The 24,476-nt window shown below is 38.7% G+C and overlaps 2 protein-coding genes across 4 annotated transcripts; both read left to right on the top strand.

Moving 5' to 3' along the window:
- Positions 1 to 2,313: 2,313 nt before the first annotated feature.
- On the top strand, positions 2,314 to 13,950 carry LOC307003755 (uncharacterized protein). 3 transcript variants are annotated; one of them, XM_079622539.1, is made up of 3 exons: positions 2,314 to 2,428; positions 3,073 to 3,224; positions 12,539 to 13,950. In XM_079622539.1, exons 2-3 carry the CDS (start codon positions 3,140 to 3,142, stop codon positions 13,609 to 13,611), a joined length of 1,158 nt encoding a protein of 385 aa, XP_079478665.1. In that variant the 5' UTR covers positions 2,314 to 2,428; positions 3,073 to 3,139; the 3' UTR covers positions 13,612 to 13,950. The 3 variants fall into 3 exon arrangements, with proteins under 3 accessions (XP_079478665.1, XP_079478666.1, XP_079478667.1); XM_079622540.1 differs by having other exon boundaries at positions 2,323 to 2,428; positions 3,090 to 3,224; positions 12,539 to 13,949; XM_079622541.1 differs by lacking the exon at positions 2,314 to 2,428 and adding an exon at positions 2,711 to 2,854 and having other exon boundaries at positions 3,090 to 3,224; positions 12,539 to 13,943.
- Positions 13,951 to 14,879: 929 nt separating this feature from the next.
- Positions 14,880 to 23,668, top strand: LOC307003758 (uncharacterized protein). The gene is made up of 5 exons (XM_079622544.1): positions 14,880 to 17,866; positions 17,954 to 18,081; positions 18,207 to 18,271; positions 18,391 to 18,514; positions 22,581 to 23,668. The coding sequence occupies exons 1-4, from the start codon at positions 17,673 to 17,675 to the stop codon at positions 18,472 to 18,474; spliced, it is 471 nt and encodes a 156-aa protein (XP_079478670.1). The 5' UTR covers positions 14,880 to 17,672; the 3' UTR covers positions 18,475 to 18,514; positions 22,581 to 23,668.
- The last annotated feature ends 808 nt before the right edge of the window (positions 23,669 to 24,476 follow it).

Genomic DNA, 24,476 nt, shown 5'->3' with positions numbered 1-24,476 from the left:
CTTGCCTTTGTCAGGCAGACAAAGGTGTACTCGACTGTGCATGCTATGGGCTGAAGGAGGTGTGCCTGAGAGAAGAAGAAAGCCCACACTTCGTCGAAGAACCATCACGCCCTGAGGTCATCATGAAAGAAAACATTGGGCAGTGGTGCGTTGTCAACTATGATGGTGAAACCTACCCAGGAATCATCCAGGAGGTTGAAGAAGATGTGAGGGTGAAATGCATGCACAAGAATGGGACCAACAAGTTCTTCTGGCCAAGTCCACGAGAAGACATTAGCTGGTACAGGGATGAGCAGATTGTGTGCTCAATCAGGGAACATCAGCTAGAACTAACCCATAATTAAATCAGTCCAGGAATAAAACTAGCTAGAAGGGCAAGACAGACCAGGAGTAATGCCAGGCCTAAACCAGTCCAGGACTAAACAAGTACTGAACCAGACATCAACTGTTTGTTATCCAGGTCTAACAAAGTTATGTTTGTTAGACATATACTTTACATCACTTTATAATGGCCCAGCGGCGTGCCTTTCTGCTGGCTAAATCATGTATCAAATCATCAAAGTTCAGCTTTCTTGCCAGTTCAATTTTATATTATTTTTTCTGGGGCATTTTATTCATATTAAGAACGTCAAGTTTGACAGCATCGATCGTAGCAGCAGCACTGTCTGTCACTTCACAGAACACACGACACGGCAAACTGATTTTGTAATTTTTGAAGCGTGTAGATTACTTTTTGTTTTGTAAAGTTATCATGATGTGGCGAACACAGTAGATAAGACGTGTTTAGAGGCTTCAATCTTCGTGAAGTTTCGTGCTCAGGCTTACCTTGTTCGGCTGAGACGGGGACGAGGGACGTGGGGGAGGAAGGAGGACGTGGGTGTGCAGCAGCCGCTGAATCTGTGTCTACGAGGCATGATAACCCGGAGACAGCAGAGATGTTATTATTGTTGGATGTAAATCATAATCTAGCTAGATAAAGCAGGTCATGTAGCAACAAAAATAAGTAACTCTGAAAGTTTTGGAATACAGGAATAGGGCAAGCTACCTTTCTTTTTTAAAAACTGTTGTGACATACTGTCGACTTCAGCGTTCTCTGTCTTCTCTTTCCTCCTTTTCTTTCCGTTTTTGATGCCTGCGTGTGTCACTGTCTGCGCTGCATCATAGCAAGTGCAATAAGCAAGAGACGCTACACTAGCGACCGTAGCTTGGACAGCGCAGGTGGAATGAGCCATTGTGAGAGGGAGGGGTGTGACTGAAACAGTAAATACATTATTTGTTTTTTAAATATTAAATCTATGGTCAAAACGGACAAAATACACATTTAGTGCATGAGGGGCCCTAGCACATTTAATGTATGTATAAAAAAAGAGAAAAGAAATATGAAAAGAAAAAGGGGGTCTGCTCTTCTGGGCCCTAAATCAGCCTGGGCCCTTAGAATCGTCCTAACCTTCCACCCCTTTACGGCGCCCTTGTCTGTAACAATATGAAATTAAAAAAGTGGGAATTTTCAGTTATCTGAAAAATAGTTAAGTTTGGATGTTGATGTGGACATGTGTCTTTCTTCATCAGGGGGTGCCAGGGTAAATGAGTTGATGACATTTATTGTTGTTCAGTGGTGTGATGTCCACCCTGTTACCCCTCTGTCTACCCTGTTACCTCTGTGTGTTTTTTTAAGTTAATAAAATAAGTTCAACAAATGTTATGCATATATTTGTTGTTAATTTTAGGGAATGAAATTAAATAATTTAAAAATGGGGCAAAATTCCATTGTCTGGTTAATGAAATTCTTCTAAATATCTTCCTTTGTGTTCAGCAGAGGAAAGAAATTCATACAGGTTTGAAACAACATGAGGGTGAGTATATGATGACAGAATTTTCATTTTAAAGTGAACTATTCCTTTAATGAACACTTAGTTAAAATATATTTGCAGGGTAAAGTGAGGGACATTTTAGCTCTTAGAAAATGTAAATATTACAATAACTGTGAATTCAAAACATTTATTAATTGGGATAAGAATGTCCTGTTACAGGGTAGACATTTGGCCTTTGCATGTGTGAAGAATTTGGTCAAAATTATTAAAGAGTCATATCCTGAGCTGGACCAATATTTTTATTGTAGTGTAACAAGGCATTCTTCAGATAAAATGATTAAATCCTGGAAATTTACCAAGCTGAAATGGCACCGAATAGTAGGAATGACCCTTGCATATCGTTGTCATGTAAACGACAGATTCAAACAGATTTATATTATCCCCATTTTAATACTAGAAAAAGCACTGACTTTTATGTGTGATTTTAAAACAAGGGTAAATTAGTAGTTTCAAGCACATCATTGTTCACTTCTGGACAGGACTTTTATTTTGATGTTGTGATATGACGCCATAAGGTTGCGTCGTGCTTCTGCATCAATTGTGACTGCTGAAGAAAGGTTTGTGTTTTTAGTAATTTAAGTGTTTTAATCGATACAAACTGTTCAATCAGCTTTATAGCTTTAACAAGCCATTTGAAATTAATAATTTATTATCGAATGTAACATTGTAATGTCGCATCTAACATCAATGAACGAACGTTATTGTCAGTAAAGCACATCCAGACATAAGTAACAGAAAAGATGCGTCTCATTTCAGTCCTTATATATATCTTGAATCGATTTATCGTAAACGCGAATTCACCAGTAGTGATGGAAAACGGCTTTTTGAAACTCCGAGTTAATTTAAGCAAATATTTTCCATAACGATTCAGTACAAATCACCTCCGCACGCTGACGTCACATGCTGGACAAAACAGTTTACTGTTAATGCGACAAGATTACAAACATTTGTAATGACAACTTTTACAAACCAACAGCAAATATGTATTTGTTTAATCTACTAATTTGAAACTACAAATCGATTTAATGTAAAGCATGAATGTGTAATTATGAACCTATAATTGGTGAAATTTATTTACTTGTAGTACCAGTTTTGAGTGTTTTCAAGTTTCACTCTGACTGACTCTTACTAGAGACACACACAGATAATTCATTGTACTGTTAATATTACTTTTAACTATTCTAATCTTAATTCATGACAGTGTGTCCATAAACACAGGAAAAACTCCTGGTGAAGTGACTGAGATCCACAAGACACACTATTATGAGATGGCGTTTATTAAAGAGGAGAGTGAAGAAATGAAGATTGAAGAAACATTCAGTGTGAAACAAGAAGATACCGAGGAACAAACAGGTTGGTTTCATTCTCAAAGCTGAACTCAGTCATTTGATCCTTATTAAATTTCCAGCCCTACAGAAATTAATGCTAATTTTGAAGAATGTCATGAGTGTCCTGATTAAAGCGAGGTTTTTTTACTTTACGTAAAGCAAGTCATGTGGACAGTATGTTAACTTGGACAGTCAAGTTTATGTGGACAGCTCATAAATTAACCGTTAACCGACAGTAAGGCTTTTGACTGATTAATACTATTGATTAAACGGTTTAAAGAGTAATTTAAGTAATTTGTCTAGAAATTTTGAAAATGTCTGCTACATGGCTTAAAAAAATGTTACACTTAAAATTTAGCTTTTGAGCTTTTTTATTTATTTATTACGTTGATGTAAAATTCTGGTGAATACAGTGAAATGTTTACAAAACACCGTGGACATAGCTAAAGGCTACTTTAGTCTTTAAATGTAACGGTAATCAGAACAAGAATGAAAAATAAGTAGCTATGTTATCGTCAAGCCAAAGCGAATTCATTTAAAGGGGAACTGAAACGAACAAAATATAATTAGATAACATGTTGGTTATTAAAATTGTAAACAAATTAATTAAAAAATAATATTAAAAACAAAACTATATGAAGTTTTTCCCAAAACTGAAATTTACATTATCGGAGCGCAGCCGTGTTCGATGACGTCACTGGCATGGTACCACTGTCCACAACGTTATGTCAGGCAACTCTACTGCAACTCTGTTTGAACTGACTGATTTTAACAGTATGAACAGGGAACTGTAGAAGTTAACAATAAAAACAGCATTTAAATAAGAAATTGAATCATCAAATTAAATAATAAAACTGCATATTCTTCACTGTATGAATGAAACGTATACTGATTCTTATATAGACTGCTGTCACTTTAAGAACTATGTAAAAAAGTAATGCAGGGATATAATATACTGATACACATACACGATTTCTTATGGCGCTTTTCCACTGCATGGTACGGTTCGGTACGGCACGGCACGCTTTGGCGCTTTTCCACTGCATGGTACGGTACGGCTCGGTTCGGTACGGCTCACTTATGGCGCATTTCCACTGCATGGTACGGTACGGCTCACTTATGGCGCATTTCCACTGCATGGTACGGTACGGTACGGCTCGCTTTAAATGGTACCACCTCTGTTGAGGTTCCAAGCGTACCGTACCGATACTAAATGTGACGTGAAAACACTGCAGATCACTGATTGGTCAGACAGAATCGTCACTTCAGCGTCATTGTATTTGCGACACGAGACACTAAACCCGCTATATTTAAATAGCCAGACAACAGCCAATGCGGTAGCACCTGTTTTTAGAGTATTTACTTGACAAAAAAAGTTTTTAAAAAATCAAACAAGAAATGGCTGAATCACGGTCAGTGGACGAGGTGCAGACGTTCCTCTCGTTGGTTGCCGAGGAGCGGAAGTAGCACAGCTCTTAGCCGCACACGGCTACCACCGGACCTACAACTTAACGATCAGTCCCACCCACTTTGAAGCGGTACTAACTGCAGTGGAAAAGCAACCGAGCTAAAGCGAACCGAACCGTGCCGTACCGAGTCGAGTCGTACCATGCAGTGGAAAAGCGAAGCGAGCCGAACCGTTCCGCGATGAACCGTACCGAGCCGTACCATGCAGTGGAAAAGCGAAGCGAGCCGAACCGTTCCGCGATGAACCGTACCGAGCCGAACCGAGCCGTACCATGCAGTGGAAAAGCGCCATTACAGATTACATTAAAGGCATACTATGCAGCTTTCCGTTTTTGTCAAACAGCGACTCCTAGTGTCGCTGTGGAATACTTGCACTGTCGTAAGAAGCGTCGGGGATGGAACAGGCACAGATAGACTCCGAAGATATTAACCAGGTGTTTCACGATTTCATACAAATATTAGGGAAATATTACAAAAATGTATGTCGCATTATTTCATAACATTGGCCGTTAGGATGTCATTAGACATGATTATTGCAATTTATCATAATAGTTTGCTAATTGTGCTCGTTTACACTATTTACAACCTCTAGGCTTATTTATGTCCTGATAATTATGTGAGATATTGACAATTATGTGAGATATTGACAACTGTTCTCATGATAATCGCAGGAATCAGCGTCAACAGCGTCGTCTGATATAATGGATGAATGAACAGCATCGTAAAAAATGACATACTACAAGCAAGCGCAACAACATACAACATAGAACGCAAACAAGTTTACAAAAGATATTTATTTACTAGTCCATCAACAAGATCGCCAGGTCAGCATCGCTGTTGCATCCAGTGCTGCTTTTTAGCTCGCGCCAAAGAGAGAAAGCCTGACCGAGTGACTTCTCCGGTTCCTCACGCGGTCAGATTCTCTTTTCCTTTTCCTAGTCTCTTCCGACCGCGTTTTCTTTGATTTTTCTATCGTCGAGTATCACGTCTGAAATGCGCACAAGTGTCTTCGTGCTTAATTCAGAGCGGTTCTTCATATGTTGTTGATGTGTGTGACGTCGTTGCCGTAAAGCAAGTCGTGATTCTCGTGAGATTTGTCGGTGGCGTTCCTCTCAAACTTGCATTGCTGGTTTTTCCAGCAGTGTCGTCGTCCCCCCCCTTGAAGCTGTTATATTAAGGTACAATTTCTACATGGTGTCCCTTTAACTTAAAGGGCACCTATTATTCAAAATTCACTTTTACATGGTGTTTGAACATAAATGTGTGTTGGCAGTGTGTGTACACAACCACCCTATAATGATACAAATCCAACCAGTGTTTTTTTTTTTTTAATCCCCATAAGTCATAAGCACTGTCTCAGAACGAGCTGTTCTCAGAATCAATGCAATGTGACGTAGAATTGCATAATTATTACAACACAACTGAACAAACCATTTTATTTATAACAATCACTCCCCTCCTGTATACAAAAAAATAAATAAAAACTTTATTTATACACCAATAAATAGAGGGATCTGAGGGCAAAAAATGAAGTGCACTGTTTCTACAAGTTTACCAATATTTTTCCCGATATTTAAGCATTTTCCCATAATCGGGTATTGGTTTTGTAATATCGGATTCACCAATAAACGGCGCCATCTTGTGGGCGTTTTGAGAATTTCGCCATTGCAGCACCGCGTCTGAGGAGAGACGAGACAACAACAACTGCGTGCACAGGTAAAGTAGGCTATATGTAGGCCTGCTACTTGCTACTTCAATTATTCAACCTGTTTTAACATAACAGACATAATGCACTAATGAGATTTGAGACATAAATGCCTGATATGTAGTTTATTTATGCAGCTTGACGGCTCTAAAAAAAAAATCACGGAGTCACGTAGCCTAATACGTTGTGTCCTGTCTCAATAAAGACGTAACTGTACATGAATTAAATAAAACCGACGTGAATGTGTGCATGTTGGAAATAAAAGCGCTGAATTTAAGCGCTCACCATCAGTCGCGTAAAAAAAGTTTGTTCATATTGCTGAGCACTCACTGGGTTGATGATCAGGAATGCTCAAGCACGGCCACTGCATGAAACTTTTAACAAGATGCACTTGTTTAAAACAACCTAAATGATATTAGCACTGATTACATAACCATTATTTCGCTAATACACATCTAAATAAATACAGCTATGTGGAAATTAATTATTTATTATTTCCACGAATCAGCGCCGCCAGTCCCACCAGGCGCATCACGCACTGTGCGTAGGGCACCGAGTGCTGAGGGGGCATTAACAAAATAGACCAGACAGTTGATGGACCCCATTGTATTCCATAGTAGGAAAAAAAGATACTATGGAAGTCAATGGGTCCATCAACTGTCTGGTCACCAACATTCTTCAAAATATCTTCTTTTGTGTTCAACAGAAGAAAGAAACTCATACAGGTTTGAAACAACTTGAGGGTGAGTAAATGATGACAGAATTAAAATTTTTGGGTGAACTATCCCTTTAAAATCTCAAGTTAGTTAAAATCTCCCGTAATCTAGAGCGAGTGAGCGAGCGCGCCCGCGAGACAGAGACTGCTCCAAACCGCGTAGCGCGTGCACGGCAGAGAGGGAGAGACCGCACGCGTGCCTAATTTTTTTACCTCATCAAAGCTTTTATTTTTAAACAAAGACACTTTAGAAACAGTGCACTTCATTTTTTTGCCCTCAGACCCCTCTATTTATTGGTGTATAAATAAGTTTTTATTTTATTTTTTTGTATACAGGAGGGGAGTGATTGTTATAAATAAAATGGTTTGTTCGGTTCAGTTGTGTTGTAATAATTATGTCAAAAACAGAAGTATAACAGTAAATAAATATCGGTTATCGGGCACATAAACATGCATACAATCGTTATCGGGTAAAAAAAAAATCAATATCGGTCGATCACTAGTCAAAATAATGGTCAAACGTTCCTATGGGAACCATTAGTTCTTGAGGAACCACCCTGGTGATTAGGTCCTGGAACTATCCGGTGCGAAAGCCCCTCAATCTGATACTCAATCTGACTTCGCTACCAAATTGCATTAGCTCCTTTATTAAGTGAGCTGTAGACATTTTCCCCAACTCCATTCTGAAGGCTCTTCCCAAAGCAGACACCAGCCAGTCTGACAAGTACTTTTCACAGGCTTAAAGCAGGGGAACACAGAGTTAGACAAAATCAACAGAGCATGGCCTCACATGTGTAAAATAAGAATATATAACATTATCCTGCGGTTTCCTGAGAAATGTGTTCTCCAATAATGCTCAGCTTTGGAATTCGTGGGAAGTTTTGTCAGAACAGGCCCACATATTCACTTGCTTCAGAACCGAACGACTTAAGCCAAGCAGGGAATTTTCTTAAAGCGACAACAACCATAACATAAACAATGTACATTTTTAATATATTACATTTTTGCCACTGCTCATGGTCTTCATTCCTAATTTAATTGTCTTTTTTTTTCCTCTCAAAGTACTGTTTTAGATTCAATGGTCAAAATTTATAATTAATCAAATGCATTTGTTTTTGTTTTAAACAAAAAAAATTACATTACAACAAAAACAACAATTATAAAAATGTTTAATTAACTAATTTCATTAAAGGGGTGGTAAAATGCCCTTTTCACAAGATGTAAAATAAATCTCTGATGTCCCGTGTGTGTGTGTGTGTGTGTGTGTGTGAAGTTTTAGCTCAAAATACCTCACAGATATTTTTATATAGTATGTTAAAGTTGTCACGTTCTGTGCAGGGTGGGAAATTAACTTTTTTGTCCACCAGCCACAGTGGAATTCAAATTGCAAGAAAGAAATTGCTTCAATACGTTTTATTTTATTTATTATTAATACTTTATTAATATTTTATTAATATAGACAAATACAAAGGCCTACATGTTTCATGAACAAAACAAATAATGTTGACTCATCTCTCAGTAACATAGCATTAAATTGTCACTTTAGTCTTCGTCAGAGTCATCATCATCTTCCTCCTCAGACTTCTCCTCGTCGAGTCTTTCTCTTCTTGGCTCCTCTTTCCATGAAATCTGACCTCCAAAAGTTTTATTGCCTCTAATTTAAGATTAGACATTCCTCTTACGAACGAATTATTTACATTTTCTGCTGACGCGTAGGCCATTACACACTGAGTCCGAAATTCGTATCCGAAATTTTCGCACGTTAAAAATTAAATACGACCTCACGTTATGTCAATCACGCTTGCACACTGCCTCCGAAACTTTTGTCCGTCATAAAAAAAATCGGAACGGGTTTGATTTTCTGCGTTTTCCGTAACAAGCAGTTTGAATGGTGTTTGAATGGTGCTTTGACAATTCAGAGCCACCGAATCATGAATACGAAAAAACGCATGCGAAAATTTCGGACTCAGTGTGCAATGGTGCAGTGCATAGACTGGTCGTCGGGAAGCAGGATAACCATTCCCTCGGTTTCCCTTGGTCATCAATGCGCCACTTGTTAGAAAAGTACCTTTTCGTTTTCTTTACTTCGCCCTCAGTTTGTAGTTGTTCATTTATAACTGCTGACTCCGCTGCGGGCCTCCTAACACCAGGGATATGTCGCCACATTTTTTAAAATAATTTCCCTTTCTTCTGCACCAGCTCAGCTATATATATATATATATATATATATATATATATATACACTTTTTTTATTTTATTCTCAGCTTATACAGTATAACGTATTACGTAAAACCAATCAAAAGAGTTACTCGACAAAGTGTATTATTGTTACTTAGCAACCGCATTCTTTGACAAAGGCTGTCCAATCCGTACAATAAAATCACTCGCAGCATGTGTTTATTGGTTACTACTTAATGCATTCAATGTTAAGTCAATGTAAAGACGCGCGTCTGGTGGTCCTGTCCTGGTCCCTCGGTGGATGCGAACTGTATTCGCTTTTGGTGCGAACGCAGCATTATTATTATAATCCACCCGCCACTGTGGCTGGCTAATTTCCCACCCTGGTTTTGTGTCTGGCCCTTTAAAATGCAAATTAGCTGCTGCTCCCGACACAGAGGGCGGAGTTTCAAGAGCTTGTGTGTGTTATCAGCTCCGATTACCTCACGCAGACACACACTAAAATGACAGAAACTGTTCTGCCTTTTATGTTTATACGGAGTCAGACAATGATGGAGAGACTCTAGAAGAAGTGACAACATGTAGAAGCAACAAGACGTCTCTGAATGGTTAGTTGATGAATTTATGTAGCTGATGTGGTGTTAATTATATTCAATTAGCATATTTTGTCATGATAATTTATAAATTGCTCGTATAGGAACTGTTGTGAGATGCACACAGAGTGACTTTCTATTGCATGTGAAAAGACAGATGCGAAAGTTTGAGCTGACTCACAAATGTGCTCGACTACTACTTTGAGCATTGTAACTTTGCAGATGTTATTTATGCTCAAACAGCAAGTGAAATCATACTCAACCACCCCTTTAATGTATTATGTTTAGCATTAATATCGGTCTTATTTTACTGGCAGGAGACGTGATGGTGGAGTATATATTATTCTACATATAATCTTATACAAGATATTTTGAACAACTTTTAATGTAATTTTAATTAGGGCTGCACGATTAATCTCAATTTCCATGTAATCGCACTTAACCCGATTTGGCATATTTTGAAATTGCAAATCGATAATTTTTTTATGCACAGCTTGTCATTAATGTACAGGTAAGGCTCTGCTTTCAGATGGAGCAGCGTTTACACTGTGAGTTGGAATCATGTGTATTTGAAAAGCAACACATGTCAAACATCTTTCCAAACATGAGAAGCATTTATGAACCTCTCTTCCAACAAAAGACAACATTTTAATAACATGCTTTTACTCCAAACTCAGTTCATTACCACAGTTGAGTATCCGTCTGTGAGATGATGTGGCTTCTTATACAGAATACAGGCAATTGTGTGTTTATTAGTCATGTTTAATCAATCAAAGCGTTTTAATCTTCTGTTTATTTAGCTACACCGATAGGGATTTCCAGGAATGATGTGCGTTATCGTACTTCTGAGGCTGGGCATATTTGGCGTGTCTGCGTGAGAGCGCCCTCTGGCATTCAGATGGAGCAGCATTTACTACCGATCAGCCGTGATGTACTGACAAGCTGCGCATGAAATAATCACAGGCTTTTGCCAAATCATTTGCGGTTTCATTGCGATTAATTGTGCAGCCCTAATTTTAATATAGCATCTTGATGTATCATGAGCTGACATAGATTAAATTATATACAAAAAGCATAGTTATTTTAAAAGTACAGAAATGGAACTTTCATATCTACCCTAAAATGTTGTACCTTAACTCGTTTTGGGTACATAATTGTACCTAAGGCATTGTGGACCTTTTAAAGGTACCTTTTAAAGGTACAGTTTAGAGGTTCCGTACGGGTTGAGGGTCTATATTTTAAATGGTCAGCCAGGTCCCGATGTATTACTTTGGGTCCCGGGTCTGCCGTGATCAGAGTCAGTCAGCGCTGTGTGTGTGTGTGTTTTAACACAATGACTTTACCTATTGGCAATTGACTCTTTTATTTAGAAGGCGTGAATTAATCTGGCATACTGCACATTAACCCATTTTTATAATAATATTATAAATGAACTGTATTGTTATATCTAAAAATTTTGGGCAGACTCTGCTCAGAGAGCACAGAGATGATAGCAAATGATAACGTCAGCATCCATGGCACTGAACGAGCAATCATTAATGTACAATTATTAATTAACATTATGTTATATATAAAATATATAAAAACACACCTGTGTTTCTGACAGTGTCACTTTAGGGAGAAATAATAATAAAAAGAAAACCGACTGTTTACCCCCAACTGCATCTGTTGAAGTTATCTTATTTTGTGAGATTGACTCGAGAGACCAAAAAATACAAAACTGCAAAGTCACATTTGTCATTCGTCAACGTGACCACAAGACCACCCTTTTGAAGGATTAAGCAAGCTCTTTTAATTGGCAAGGGAGGAATAACATATAACTTTCTTGGCTAGGAGGATTGTATGATCACAGTCAGGTACAAGGGAGAAGGCTACTAACATTAGGTAAACCAAAAATATTTATTTTCGCAACTTGTTAATAGCAATTTGATGTGGAATATGTTTCAATTGGCTCCAGTCGGGTCTGTCACTTCCTGACCAGGTTCTGGTCCAGTTTCCAAATAATATATATGGGTCCGCGTCGGTTCCGTGTAGTAAATTTATGGTATTTCTCGGTTCTGCACATCCGGGTCCAACTTTCAAATAATAGACAAGTCTATAGGTCTCTTCGGGTTCGGGTACACATTTTTGGACCTGTGAAGACCTCTGATACAGTTATATGTTTTGTTCTCCTAGGAACTACATTTTGCCTGCACTGTACTTGTGTTTCTGACAGTGTAGACTCCCTTTAGGGAGAAATAATAATAAAAAGAAAACCAACAGATGCAGTTGGGGGTACAGCACAGTTTTTGCTTAGGCCTGAATAAACTTAAAACAATCAACAATTAATATTCAGGGAAACAACTGGACCTAGGGTTCTCAAATTTGTCCTCTAGGACCCATAGCTCTGCTCATTTTGTATGTATCACTTGTCTGACAATTCAGGTGCTGCAGTCTATACTAATGAGCTGATGAGTGAGAAATAAAAAATGTGCAGTGCTGGGGATCCTCCTGGAGAGGCTTAAGCAGCACTGAATTAGACTATTTTATCTGTTCAGGGAGGTAAGAGGCCTCTCCATTATGGGAACATTGGGTGCTGCCCAAAAAAACTTTGAGAACAATTGGTCTGAATGTTTTGATGTGTGCTGCTTTGTAGCATTAACATGTGCTTAAATTATTATTATTATTTTCCCCCATTTTAGACCTGATGCCACTGAAAGAGGAGAGTCGAGAACTGAGTGATGTAAAGGAAGAGAAATGTCATGATTTTATAACTGGAGACAAATTTTTTAGTTGCTCCCAGACTGAAAAGACGTCCTCACAAAAAAAAGCTCAAAAGACTGGAACTAGAAGTCATTTCACCTGCCCTCAGTGTGGAAAGAGTTTCAGTCATCATGGAAACCTTAAAGTCCACATGAGAATTCACACTGGAGAGAAGCCTTTCACCTGCCAACAGTGTGGAAAAAGTTTCACTGTAAAAGGAAACCTTAAAAAACACATACAAATTCACACTGGAGAAAAGTCTTACACATGTCCTCAGTGTGAAAAGAGTTTCACTGGAAAAGGAAGTCTTAAAATCCACATGAGAGTTCACTCTGGAGAGAGTCCTTACACCTGCCAACAGTGTGGAAAGAGTTTTACACATAAAGCAACAATTGAAGTCCACATGAGAATTCACACAGGAGAGAAGCCTTACGTATGCTCTCAGTGTGGAAAGGGTTTTACACATCAAGGGTCTCTTAATGACCACATGAGAATTCACACTGGAGAGAAGCCTTTTGCTTGTGATCGTTGTGGAAAGAGGTTCAGACGTAAAGTAAACCTTGATTGCCACATGAGGATTCACTCAAGAGAGGACTGTTTTTTATGTCATCAATGTGGAAGGAGTTTCACAGACACCAATCACCTTAAGAGACATGTAATAACTCACATTGGAGAGAAGCATTGTGTCATGTGTCATCATTGTGGCAAGACTTGCTCAAGCAAAGGAATCCTCAAGGTTCACATGAGAGTTCACACTGGAGAAAAGCCTTTCACCTGCCCTCAGTGTGGAATGAGTTTCACAGTTGAAGGAAACCTAAAGACTCACATGAGAGTTCACACAGGAGAGAAGCCTTTCACTTGCCCTCAGTGTGAAAAGAGTTTTACAGTTAAAGCAAACCTAAAGACTCACATGAGGCTTCACACTGGAGAAAAGCCTTTCACATGTCTTCAGTGTGAGAAGAGTTTCACTTATCACACAGAGCTGAAACGTCACTTGCAAAATCATACTTGAAAGAAATTGCAGTGTTGCTCAGTGTGATGAGAATTAAAAAAAAAAAAAACTGAACCATTTCAAAAATCAACTGGAGATTCAATCTAGAGGGAGTCCACTTGTGATAATATTGTGTAAATATTTTGTCATCACACTTACAGATAACAAGTCAGTCAGAGGTGAGAACCCTATTTGTGTTTTTTGTGTGAATAGTTTGTTTACTTGGCACTGCAACTTAAAATGCCAGAAAATATGTATCTGATATTTATTTGTATTGAATAGAGGCATAAACTTCCATCTTGCTGTCAAATGGCACAATGTAATGAAATCTAATATATAAATAAAATGTCATAAACTGCAATATTATTTGTCTCATCTTTAGAGAATGAATGCACAGATATTTTCAATCTGGATATGAATATGGCTACTATGGGGCTCATCTGATGATATCTGGAAGCTCGTTCTAGCTGTGGTTTGTGTATTAGCTAAACATCTATCTTTCTACATGGGCTAGAATAAGTTTGTGAACACTTTGAAAACATTAGTTATCTTCATTGATTACTCCAAATGTGGCCTGATCTTGATTTAACTCACTATTCACAAGTTCACACTTACATACAATTAGAGGGGTTAAAGTTTAATGCATTACATTTTCGGACATGACCATTGACTCCAATGTTAAATGGGTGCATGGCCAATTCTTTTATTGTCAAAAACTCGAGAGAGGAACCATTGTCAAAATTTTTGTCCACCACTCTTGTTCATCCAAAACAAACTACAATATAGACTCAAGGTGTTAAATACCGGAATTATCCTTTAACATGAACAAAGTTTAAAACAAGTAGCCTAAATACACTTTGGAAGAAACTACAAATATAAATGATCATTTGAGGGGTTTTTTTTTCCACATGGAATGATTGTTATTTATTAATTTGCCATTACCATTGTTCTACATTGTTTTAAAGAAAATCAAACTTCCATTAATGCATCCATGTATTTTAACTGAGCTCAGTAGGTATAAGCTTTGTCTAGAGAAATATCAATAACTGCAACATCCGTAAATTAATGATGTTAATATATAAGGTCCTTACTTTTCACTATTGCCACCATAAATTGGCTTGGCTACAGAGCAGATAACCAGCCGACAGCCAGCCGAAGAAATCAATGTCGCTGCCATTACCATTGTTTATGGATTAAAAAAAACTTTATCATTAACACCAGTGAGAATTAATAAAAAAACTTGAAGTATTATACATATATGAAACATTCGCGCATTTTCCTTTTTACATTAGCTAACTAGAACTCTTTGTAACTCATGTATTAACCGAAAGAGCCTTACCTCATATAGCAGCTGGTGTTATCGTTGCTGATGCCACGAGAAAGGAAGCCATGAATCGGAAGTGCAGGGGCCGGTTTCACAAAGCTATTTTAGACCGGTCTATAGTGTTAGACAAGTCTAAAATTTGCTCATAGACTAGTCTAATGCAAGTTAGACTGTTTCACAAAAATGAAGACTGACTTAATTTAGACCAAAAAAATTAGACATCTTACCCCCAGGCTAACTTCGGTCTAAGACTCTATGTTACCTTGGCAACCAGCAGTAACAATCAGTTACATCACAAACAGCCAAAAGAAAAGGGAAAATGGCTCATAATTTGTGGTTTGCAGACGACGTGGAGAGCGCTGAGAAGGGAAAGGGTTTTTAGGGACCGCAGTAACCTACTGGAAATATATAATAATGAGGACTTCATCGTCGGTTTCGTTTTTGTATCTTTTCTGTACGTCTTTAACGCTCAACGGTCGGATTAACGCTGTTAACTGTCATAGCAATCTTTTTCCAAACATTTCTTCTTGTTACTACATTCTCAGTTAAATTTCCCAAGTAAAATGTCCTTGTAACTGTTAAGGGCCGTACACACCGGGACGAATATCGGTGCGCATTATTCGTCAGCGTTTTTCAACGCGTTTTTTGTGTTCACACCCAAACGATTTTCGCTGATGATGAGCTGAGTGAACATGCAAATTCATTCACTGACATTAGATGGCGCTTAATGTAAAACAGAAATACTCCGCGTAGTCCCTGGCACGTTTGTCATATAGTTCTTTGTTCCGACACCAACGAGACCAACAGCTCTACATTCATCTTGTCTTGCATCTTCCTCGTCTTATTTCTTCCCGGCAGTGTAGACGCTATACTTGGCGTATATCTTCTTCGCGTTACGCTCGGCAAGACCGTTTTGTGTTTGAGCGCCCCCAAGTTGTGTTTTACTGTAACTTCAGAAGCTCCAGACACGTGAGCAAAAGCGCCAATCTCATTGGTCGGATAGTTTTTGACGCGGCGCGTCAAACCAAAAAAACGAACCCGAGGCGGTTTTTAAAAAATGACGCTTTTACACGTGGCGTTTTACGCGTCGGTGTGCACACTCACATTGGCACCCTTTGTTTAGTCACGAGGCTTTAAACGTCGGCGAATATCGCGCAGGAAATTCGTCCCGGTGTGAACAGGCCTTTATACTCCTCCAACAAACACATATTTTCTGCTGGGATAAACTGCACTGAGCGGCTGAATGCGCTTACTCGATCCGCCATGTTTTTTGTTTTGAAAAGTGTCTTAGTTTACCCAGAATGCATTGCAGTGTAGTCCTACTTAAGATAGTCAAAGTCTTAAGTGCTTTGTGAAACGGTCTGATTTAGATGTCTATCTGAAGTCTGACTATCTTCTATATCTAAGCCATAGTCAAAGTCTATCTTTGTGAAACCGACCCCAGAAGTGACTCAGAAATTGCCGTAAAGCAGCACCTCTGGCAGTATGAAAATATGTGACGCATATTATGGGGAAAAATATGGGGACGAGAGTCCCTGCATGGACAGAGACGTGTTACAGCAGCCAGTCCAGTAACCACAGAGTGCCAATTCTCTTCCTATTAGACATTCTCTGATACCAACCTACTCTGCAATCGCAGAACCCTGCAAACGACTCCCTCTGGTGACGTAATATGACGCGATGGTGAAAAAAAAAAAGTGTTTGGTGTTTTTATACAAGGTTATATATTACTTTGAAAAAAAAAAAACTGCAATATGCCCTTTAAGCTCGAATGGATACTTTGACAATTTTCAGTCTGGTTTCCGACCGCATCACAGCACAGAGACCACCGCGCTCATAAAGATAATAAATGATATTCGCTTAAATGCTGATACAGGCAAATTATCAGTACTGGTACTACTTGACCTCAGTGCTGCATTTGACACTGTCGATCACATCATACTTCTTGACAGGCTGGAAAAGGAGCTGAGGCAAATGGAAATGCATGGTCATTTTATTTGATAAATATAAGCAACAACAAAAAAACAATATTGTGTAACAGAGTTTTAGAACTAGACAAATCTCTCTGCTTTAATAATAAAAATTAAAAATGAAAGAAGCCCATGTTTGCTTGGGATTTTAACCTGTGTCAACTAAATTATTGAAACCTAAGTTCTACATGTGGACCACAAATTTAAGAAATGCCCAGAATTTCAGTTATCTAGCAGTCAGTGTGTCCGCGCGCATGAGAGAGAAGCGCTCTTCATTCGTCTCATTCTGCAATAGAATAGTACAAATAATCAGCATCATTGCACCTAATTTACCACGTATGATGGTCCTTTGCTTAATTTTTTGTTTGTTTGTTTGTTTATCGCGCTGCTCCCCCGAGGAATAGGCTTCTGTTGCCCACCAACGTCTACAATATGAAAAACAGGCTATATTGTTGTCGTCTCTATTTTTAATTTTTGATTCTATTTTTCTGTTCTAAAAGTTTGTTCTATTCTGTTTAAAATGTACTTTTACATATTTAATTTTTGATTTTTGAACCAATTCGTTGTAGTCTTATGTAGCTTCTGTCCCCAAGCACCGGTGGCTGATGCAGGTGTATGCCCAGGATGTCCTGCAAAGGCTGGATGAGATCAAGGCCAATATCACATCACAATATGGTTGAATCTTAAGAATGGATTCTACTAAAAAAGTTGGCAGAAAACTAGCAGGACGCAGCTATGGCACCACTACCTAGGCAACCAAGGTTGGCAATGAGCATTGAAAGGTGATCATGTCCGTGCTCACAGCCAGTGGTCTCGGGCCAATGATTGAAGGCCTCATCAAGCGATACAGAGTGGCTGAAGTGGCTCCTCCCGAGGTACTGTATGTCGACCAAGACTGCTGTGGCAACACTCTTCTGAGGAGGAGGTTTGAAGAGTGGGAGCAAATGACCATCCGGTTAGATGTATGGCACTTCATTCGGAGGTTTGCTGTGGGTTGCACCACCAACTCTCACCAGTTGTATGCCACATTTATGAGTCGCCTCAGCCACTGTATTTTCATGTCGACCAGGTTGACATCTCCCGTTTCCAGCTCCACGTCATCATGGTCTGTGGTCCCTCCATCACCAGTGACATTTCCTGTTTCCAGCTCACCGCACACTCAATCAAAGCCAGCACTCTCTCCTGGAGCACATAGCTGTGAGTTTTACCAAAGTATTCATAGAGGTTTCGGTATTTGTTGTAACACTAACTATAAATGTATATTTGTCATATTGAAATACATAAATACAAATTGAAACTAAATATTTACCTTTTTCATGTAGTCCCAGTGGACCAATTATCCGCAGAAACTGATCTTCTGATATCTGAAGAGAAGACTTCACATGATGTAAGGGCCCAGTGTCTTTTTTAATGTATATTATATATAAAATTATTATATAATGCTTTCATGTGAATATTGATATCCATTGCTGCTATCAAAAGTTCCTAAATTATCTTTCATTTTAGGACCTCATAATATTGAGATGTATGGAGCCATGCTGGACTTGGCAGAGTTTTTGGTTAGCCTCAGAGAGCACCGCCTGGACTTGACTGGAGAAGAGTGCATCAAGATCATCACCCATACATACAGGTATGACAAGTATGACAAGAAGAAGACCATTTACCCACCACGTCACCAAACCACCCTAAAAAGGGGGTTGATTCAGGGCCACTAAGAAGATTGTGGCACCAGGTGTGGAGAGCACCAAAATGTATGTTAAATGTAGCAAACACATGCTCTTGATTGTCTAAAAAGTTTTGTATAAAACAAACAAGACAACATAACTATGCACAGATATAAAAAAATGTATATCTAGACAACACAAAGCAAAACTACGGAGCCCCTGAAGGAACCTTTGAAAAAAAATAATAATACAGACTTTCGCGTGCGCACGTGAAACTATTGCGTGCGCACGTTTTCTTGCATTTCGTATTTGCATAAACGGTATTTGCATAAAAGGATGTATTGACGGCTTTTCAAGAAAGATAATTTGGCTGAATGCGTACACAACAAGCAGTGACCCGGAGGTCATCGGAGGATATTACATGGAAACAGTGGAGAGTTCAGGTAGCTGCCCTTGAATCATTAGAGGCGACTGTGGAACAGAGAATGGGCACGTAAGAGACTTCCAGCGTTTCCTCAGACGCAACATTCTTCAGGAATCTATTGACTGCTACATAGAAGGTGCAACCACAGCCAACCAGTGAATAGAGAGTTGGGGGGATTTCTCAGGAAAGAATGCATGGAATTGTTTATCTCTTTGTTTGGTGACCTTAAGGACAAAGAGTTTTATCTCTAAAAACAGATGAGCTTATAACGCTAGTATATGGGCCATCGAATATAAGTAAAAAGAAATCGCTAGTTATTACCACTAACAAGGCTCAAAATAGCCTCACACTAACACGGTAGCATAATGAGGGGCCATCTTTGGAAAACAGACTCGACCAGTCGAGCCACGAACGCCGTGCTCAGTGAGCTGGTCGATAGGTTTAAGTCACAGTTCAGCTCACATAGCATGGCGTTCCTGGCTCGACTGGTCGAGTGTGTTGTCCAAAGATGGTTCCTGCCTGTTGTAGGGTAAATGACTCGGACTCTGGGTCCGTATGAATTAGCTCAAATGATCTAGAAGGAATTTTATTAACTAATCATGAATATGATTCATATATTGCATATTACAGTTACATTAAATTATCGAAAGTGAAAGTGGATTATATGAATATATGAATAATCAATCACAACGAATTATAATTCCTCATTCATATATCAATAATCTTATTTCAGATTGATCATGAGATAATCCTTTAGGGAAATTAATGTAATTATCAAATCGGTGTTCGTCCAGCGACCAACCGTCAGATTAAATGATCAATTTCTCAATAAAGCTATCCTTTCTTACAAACTCTAAGAAATATTAACTTTCTGGCCGTGAACATTAACTTTCCTGTGTTTATAAGATTAAAACTACTTAATGTAGTAAATAATGAGCGCTGGTAGCTCTTGGATCTAATCTCATTGACTCTGTGTTTTTACAAGCATTTTCACCGACACAGTCTTGAATATATGTTTTAATAAATGCAAAACTATAGAATATAAGTACTACACAAGATACACGGGTTATATCTCTATGTAAATAACTTACAGTTGAACAAACAAGACAAACGGATAACAAATGAGAGAGGGAGTGTTGGAGAGAGAGAGAGAATAAGAGAGAAGATCACGAATGATCATAGAATAGCAAAATCACAGACCTTTGGAGAGCCAACACTGAAACAAACCTTAAAACATTAAAACTCGTGGGAGTTAAAGGTATAGCGGAGGATTTTCTTTTTCCGGGTGGGTAGCCTATACTATTGGTCCACCTAAGTGTCAATCATTCTGGTGATATGTTTACGTAAGGCCGTTCACACGCTGGCGTGTGCTAAAAGCACATGTTGGGCTTCCCACTGATGCTGCAGTCGCGAAGATTCTACTAGACAGGTAAAGTTTGTCATGCTATTTGGAGAAATCCATTTAAAATCACTGCTAGTAGGCGTTGCCTCTCGGTCGGGAGCAAATCGAAATTGGAGAGGGCGGGTCTTTTCTAAAAGTAGGAAAGATCCTCCGCAATACCTTTAATACTTGCAAAGTTGTTTGTGTGTGAGTCTGAGTAGGGGGAGCGCGCGTTCTCGTGCTGAGGCGCGTTCTCTCGTGAAGCCTCGAAGCAGGGCGCGTTCTCGCTCATGTGCTCCCTCGTGTTTCTGAGCGCGCTGGTAGCGGGAGAATTTGAAGGCTTCTTGAAAGTGAAGTTGCTGATGGAATTCAGGCTAAGTTCGTTTGACTCTTAGGTGGAAACGAACAAAGGAGAATTTGAAAATGAAACAAAAGACTTGGATAAAGAAAATAAAAGAAGACGGAGACTCCCAAAGGAGTTCGGAGACTTTTCACATGACGAAGCAGTGATGAAGGCAGGAAGAGAGAGAGAAGCAGAGCATTTGGCTTTTTAAAGAATGTAGGGATCACGCCTGGTTTGGTGCGAGTAGCCAATCACCTTCAGTGATATGAGAGCGGGAAGCTTTCTTTGTCTTGTCGAGGGGACCCTCGGCTGAGTAATTTATGACAGCTTTGGAATTAAGTCATTTCTACGACTGAAAAGGATTCATATCGTAATAATCATATCATTGCAGTCTATTATCGAGATTCAACTCCGTTAGGTCTCAAGATTCAAAATGACACTAAACACATCATGTTCAGATTATATGAAAACAAAGTTACATTATTATGCATTAGTATAGGCATTTTAAAGTTTGATTAATACATGCTAATATTGAAATCAGTTCCAAATCGGTCGTGACACAGAAATGGCGACACCGAAAAATATCATATACATGTGGAAAAGTCTTAAATATGATTCCTTTGAAGGAATCCTTATGTGTGTGTGCATTTCTTTGTGGAAGGCACGTGGGTGTCTTGGTGTGAGGAATGTGGGTGTCACGTTACGTGTCTCTTTGTGTGTGTGTGTGTTGGAATGGGAGAAAGAGACAACGCTCTCGTCTGGTCACACAACGAATGAAGTGTTTGCGAGAATCACGATTCACTAATTTGACAAGCAGCTGGCCGGATGTCATTGTCGCTACACTGTATACGTGTAATGTACTGTCTTTATAAAGTATCTTCTTATTAAACTGTCTGTACACTTACAAAGTTCTCAATGCTTCGGTTTGCATGTAGGGACACTCATTATGCTACCGTGTTAGTGTGGGGCTATTTTGAGCCTTGTTAGTGGTATTAACTAGCGATTTCTGTTTACTTATATTCGATGCCCCATATACTAGCGTTATAAGCTAATCAGTTTTTAGAGATAAAACTCTTTACATTCGATTATCATGAAAACACATCCCAGAGAACGATCAACTCGGTAACCATGTGTTAATAACCCCTAGGTTCATTTTTCACCGGAATAGTCCTTTAATTCTTACATTAAACTTAATTCCGAGCCCCACTCATTTAAAGAGCAATTGTATAAAAGAAAATACATTTTTAATGCCAATTATATTCTATTTAATAGAATGTGTCTATTTTAGCAAAAATTCCAAGCAAGGTGCTACTAAAGACAAGACTTAGAAACATTTTAGTCACAATTCAAAAATGTTATTAACTTTGAATAGACTTTTAATAAACTTTGTATGTGTATTGATAAACAATTTAAATAAACAAGTAATAATCTTCTGCTACTGAGATGGAAAACATTTTTTTAAGAAGAAAAGTTCGCAAGATTGCTATTTATCTTGATCAAACTGTTTCCGTCATCAGCTCTTCCTCAGTTCCGCATTGCAGAATAAAATAGCCATCCTCTGCTGCAGTTGTACGGATGCTTAATATTCCTATTATCTATGCAAAAGCTGCTTTGCAACCATATTGTTAAAAGCGCTATATAAATTAAGGCGACTTGACTTGACTAGAAATCGAATATTCAAGCTGTTTATTCAATTATCTACCTCAGAACGAAACACGTTTTAGAAATATTGTTTATAAAACTAAAACTTTTTTCTAATTTTCTACTTTAAATATTAAATCAAAAAACGACTGACCGAATGATACACTGATTCAATTACACTACCAATTGCAGTTTGAATAAAAAAAATCAAACCTTTATCTAAAATGTATATTTTTATTGCAGGATGAATTGGATGAAACCGCACGTGTGTGGGATGCACATGTAATAAGACCTTTTAAAGAACGATCGAGTGCCAAGCGGTAGACCCAATGTGATGAACTTATTCCCAGAGCTCTATAGAACGGAGAACTACATGTCGCCGGTGGACACAGGAGACCTACAGCTGTACAAGACAGAGTGCACATTTCGATCGTCTATACCATGTGACAGTGATGTCTATGAGATTTGTAATACTGTTATGATAGATGAACACTTTGTGTCATGAGTCTGGTATCCTTCTCTGTCTCCCTCTTCTGGTTGTACTCGCACACACTCTCCTTTACACACACACCGATACTTCACTTATTCTCAGCTGTTTCTAATCGCTACTTGTTATCACGCTCATTCTCTCACACCTGTTCTCTCTTCCCTCTAATTATGTTTGCTACTTCTAGCTTCCCCTTTTCTCTGCTGTTTGCCAGATTATTTCGTACCCAGACGTATGCGTGTGATTTCTATTACCTACTGGTCCTGTCCTATCCTGTCCTGTCCTCTACACTCTGTCCAGCCTGCCCGCTGCTGACAAGCACCCAGAGCGTTTATCTCACCAACCTTATTCCGCTCAAGAGATCAGTGGACAGAGCCCGCCGGATCCTGTTCTCGGACTGTTTTCTGTTGCCCTTTTCTAAGAAGAGACCTTCTGCCTTTTGTTATTGAGCGTCGTCATTTACGACTGGATTTTTGTTATTTATCTGAAGAAGGATTTACTTTGTTTGGACTGATCTCTCTCACCATTAAAAGAGACTGTTTATGCATCTTAGCTTTTGGGTCATATCTTTCCTTATAACACTTTGACCTTCCAAAGGACTCGTACCGAGCAATAGACTTACTTGCATCTAAGGAATGAGTTATTGACCTTATTGTAACCTGTGGTCAGGGTGTAGATAAATAGAGGGGGTGGAGGATAAATAGAGGGCTTGTTTAAAGGATATCTGATAACCAAATGCTACATTTAAAACATTGTCTTTTTCAGACTTTCTTCTGTGGACCACACATTTTTTTTTTGCAGAATGTTCATTGAAGAGTCCTCAGCATCCTTTGTCATCATTTGCTTTCATATTTTTCATACAATGTTTGTAAATGGATACTGAGGCTGCCAATGCCCAATATTCTGCTTAACATCTTTTGTGTTCCTCAGAAGAAGGTCCTCCTGGTTTGGAACAAGTGTGGATATTTTCACTTTCTTGTTAACTATCCCTTTAATATTATGTACTTTTTTATGGTAATATTTTGTTTTCCCCCTATGTTATCAATGTAATTAGAATCAAATGCAAAACAGTAAGGGGTTTAGAACACAGTTGGGGTAATTTTATTGATTAATATACTTTAACACAATGTTAATGTACTGATGACATCATCTAACAATATTTACAAAACATGGCTACTCAAACTTACCATGTTTTTCTGCATTACAATAAATTGTAAAAAAAAAGAAAAGAAAACCAAGACATAAATATGTGGACAGGAACGTCTCGTTTTTGAACATGGACAATGCCACGAGTTTAATTTGGTGTTGTACACCACCATAACTCGTCCAAGAACACTGTAATATGACACTGTGGGCTCAAATATAGATACAATTTTCTTTATTTGAGGAAATCCAATATTTAAGCAGACAGATAGAGGGACATTTTCATCTCTGGATAAGCTTTGTCGTGCAAGGCAACCCTTCCTTGAGTCTTCATTAAACCATTTGGTTTGCACCATCTTTGTCAGTGAATCCTCCCGTAGTGTGTTAGACTTAGCTGTGTTGGTACAGTAAGTGACTGACCTCAGATGTACACATCTATAGGCTTTCATGCCACTCCTCCACGCCAAATCCATGTTTACTTGACATCCCTGTGACTCACAGGACACACA

The sequence above is a fragment of the Phoxinus phoxinus genome, assembly GCF_949152265.1.
Source record: "Phoxinus phoxinus genome assembly, chromosome: 9".
NCBI lineage: Eukaryota > Metazoa > Chordata > Actinopteri > Cypriniformes > Leuciscidae > Phoxinus > Phoxinus phoxinus.
Note: the sequence above shows the minus strand (reverse complement) of the source record. Positions and strands in the feature narration are given on the sequence as shown.

Coding starts and splice junctions, on each gene's coding strand:
- LOC307003758 (XM_079622544.1), top strand. CDS start 17,673: ATGTCCGTGCTCACAGCCAGTGGTCTCGGGCCAATGATTGAAGGCCTC. Junction 17,867..17,953: donor GTATGGCACTTCATTCGGAG/GTTTGCTGTGGG, acceptor CATGTCGACCAG/GTTGACATCTCCCGTTTCCA. Junction 18,082..18,206: donor CTCTCCTGGAGCACATAGCT/GTGAGTTTTACC, acceptor TTTTTCATGTAG/TCCCAGTGGACCAATTATCC.
- LOC307003755 (XM_079622539.1), top strand. CDS start 3,140: ATGGCGTTTATTAAAGAGGAGAGTGAAGAAATGAAGATTGAAGAAACA. Junction 3,225..12,538: donor AGATACCGAGGAACAAACAG/GTTGGTTTCATT, acceptor CCCCCATTTTAG/ACCTGATGCCACTGAAAGAG.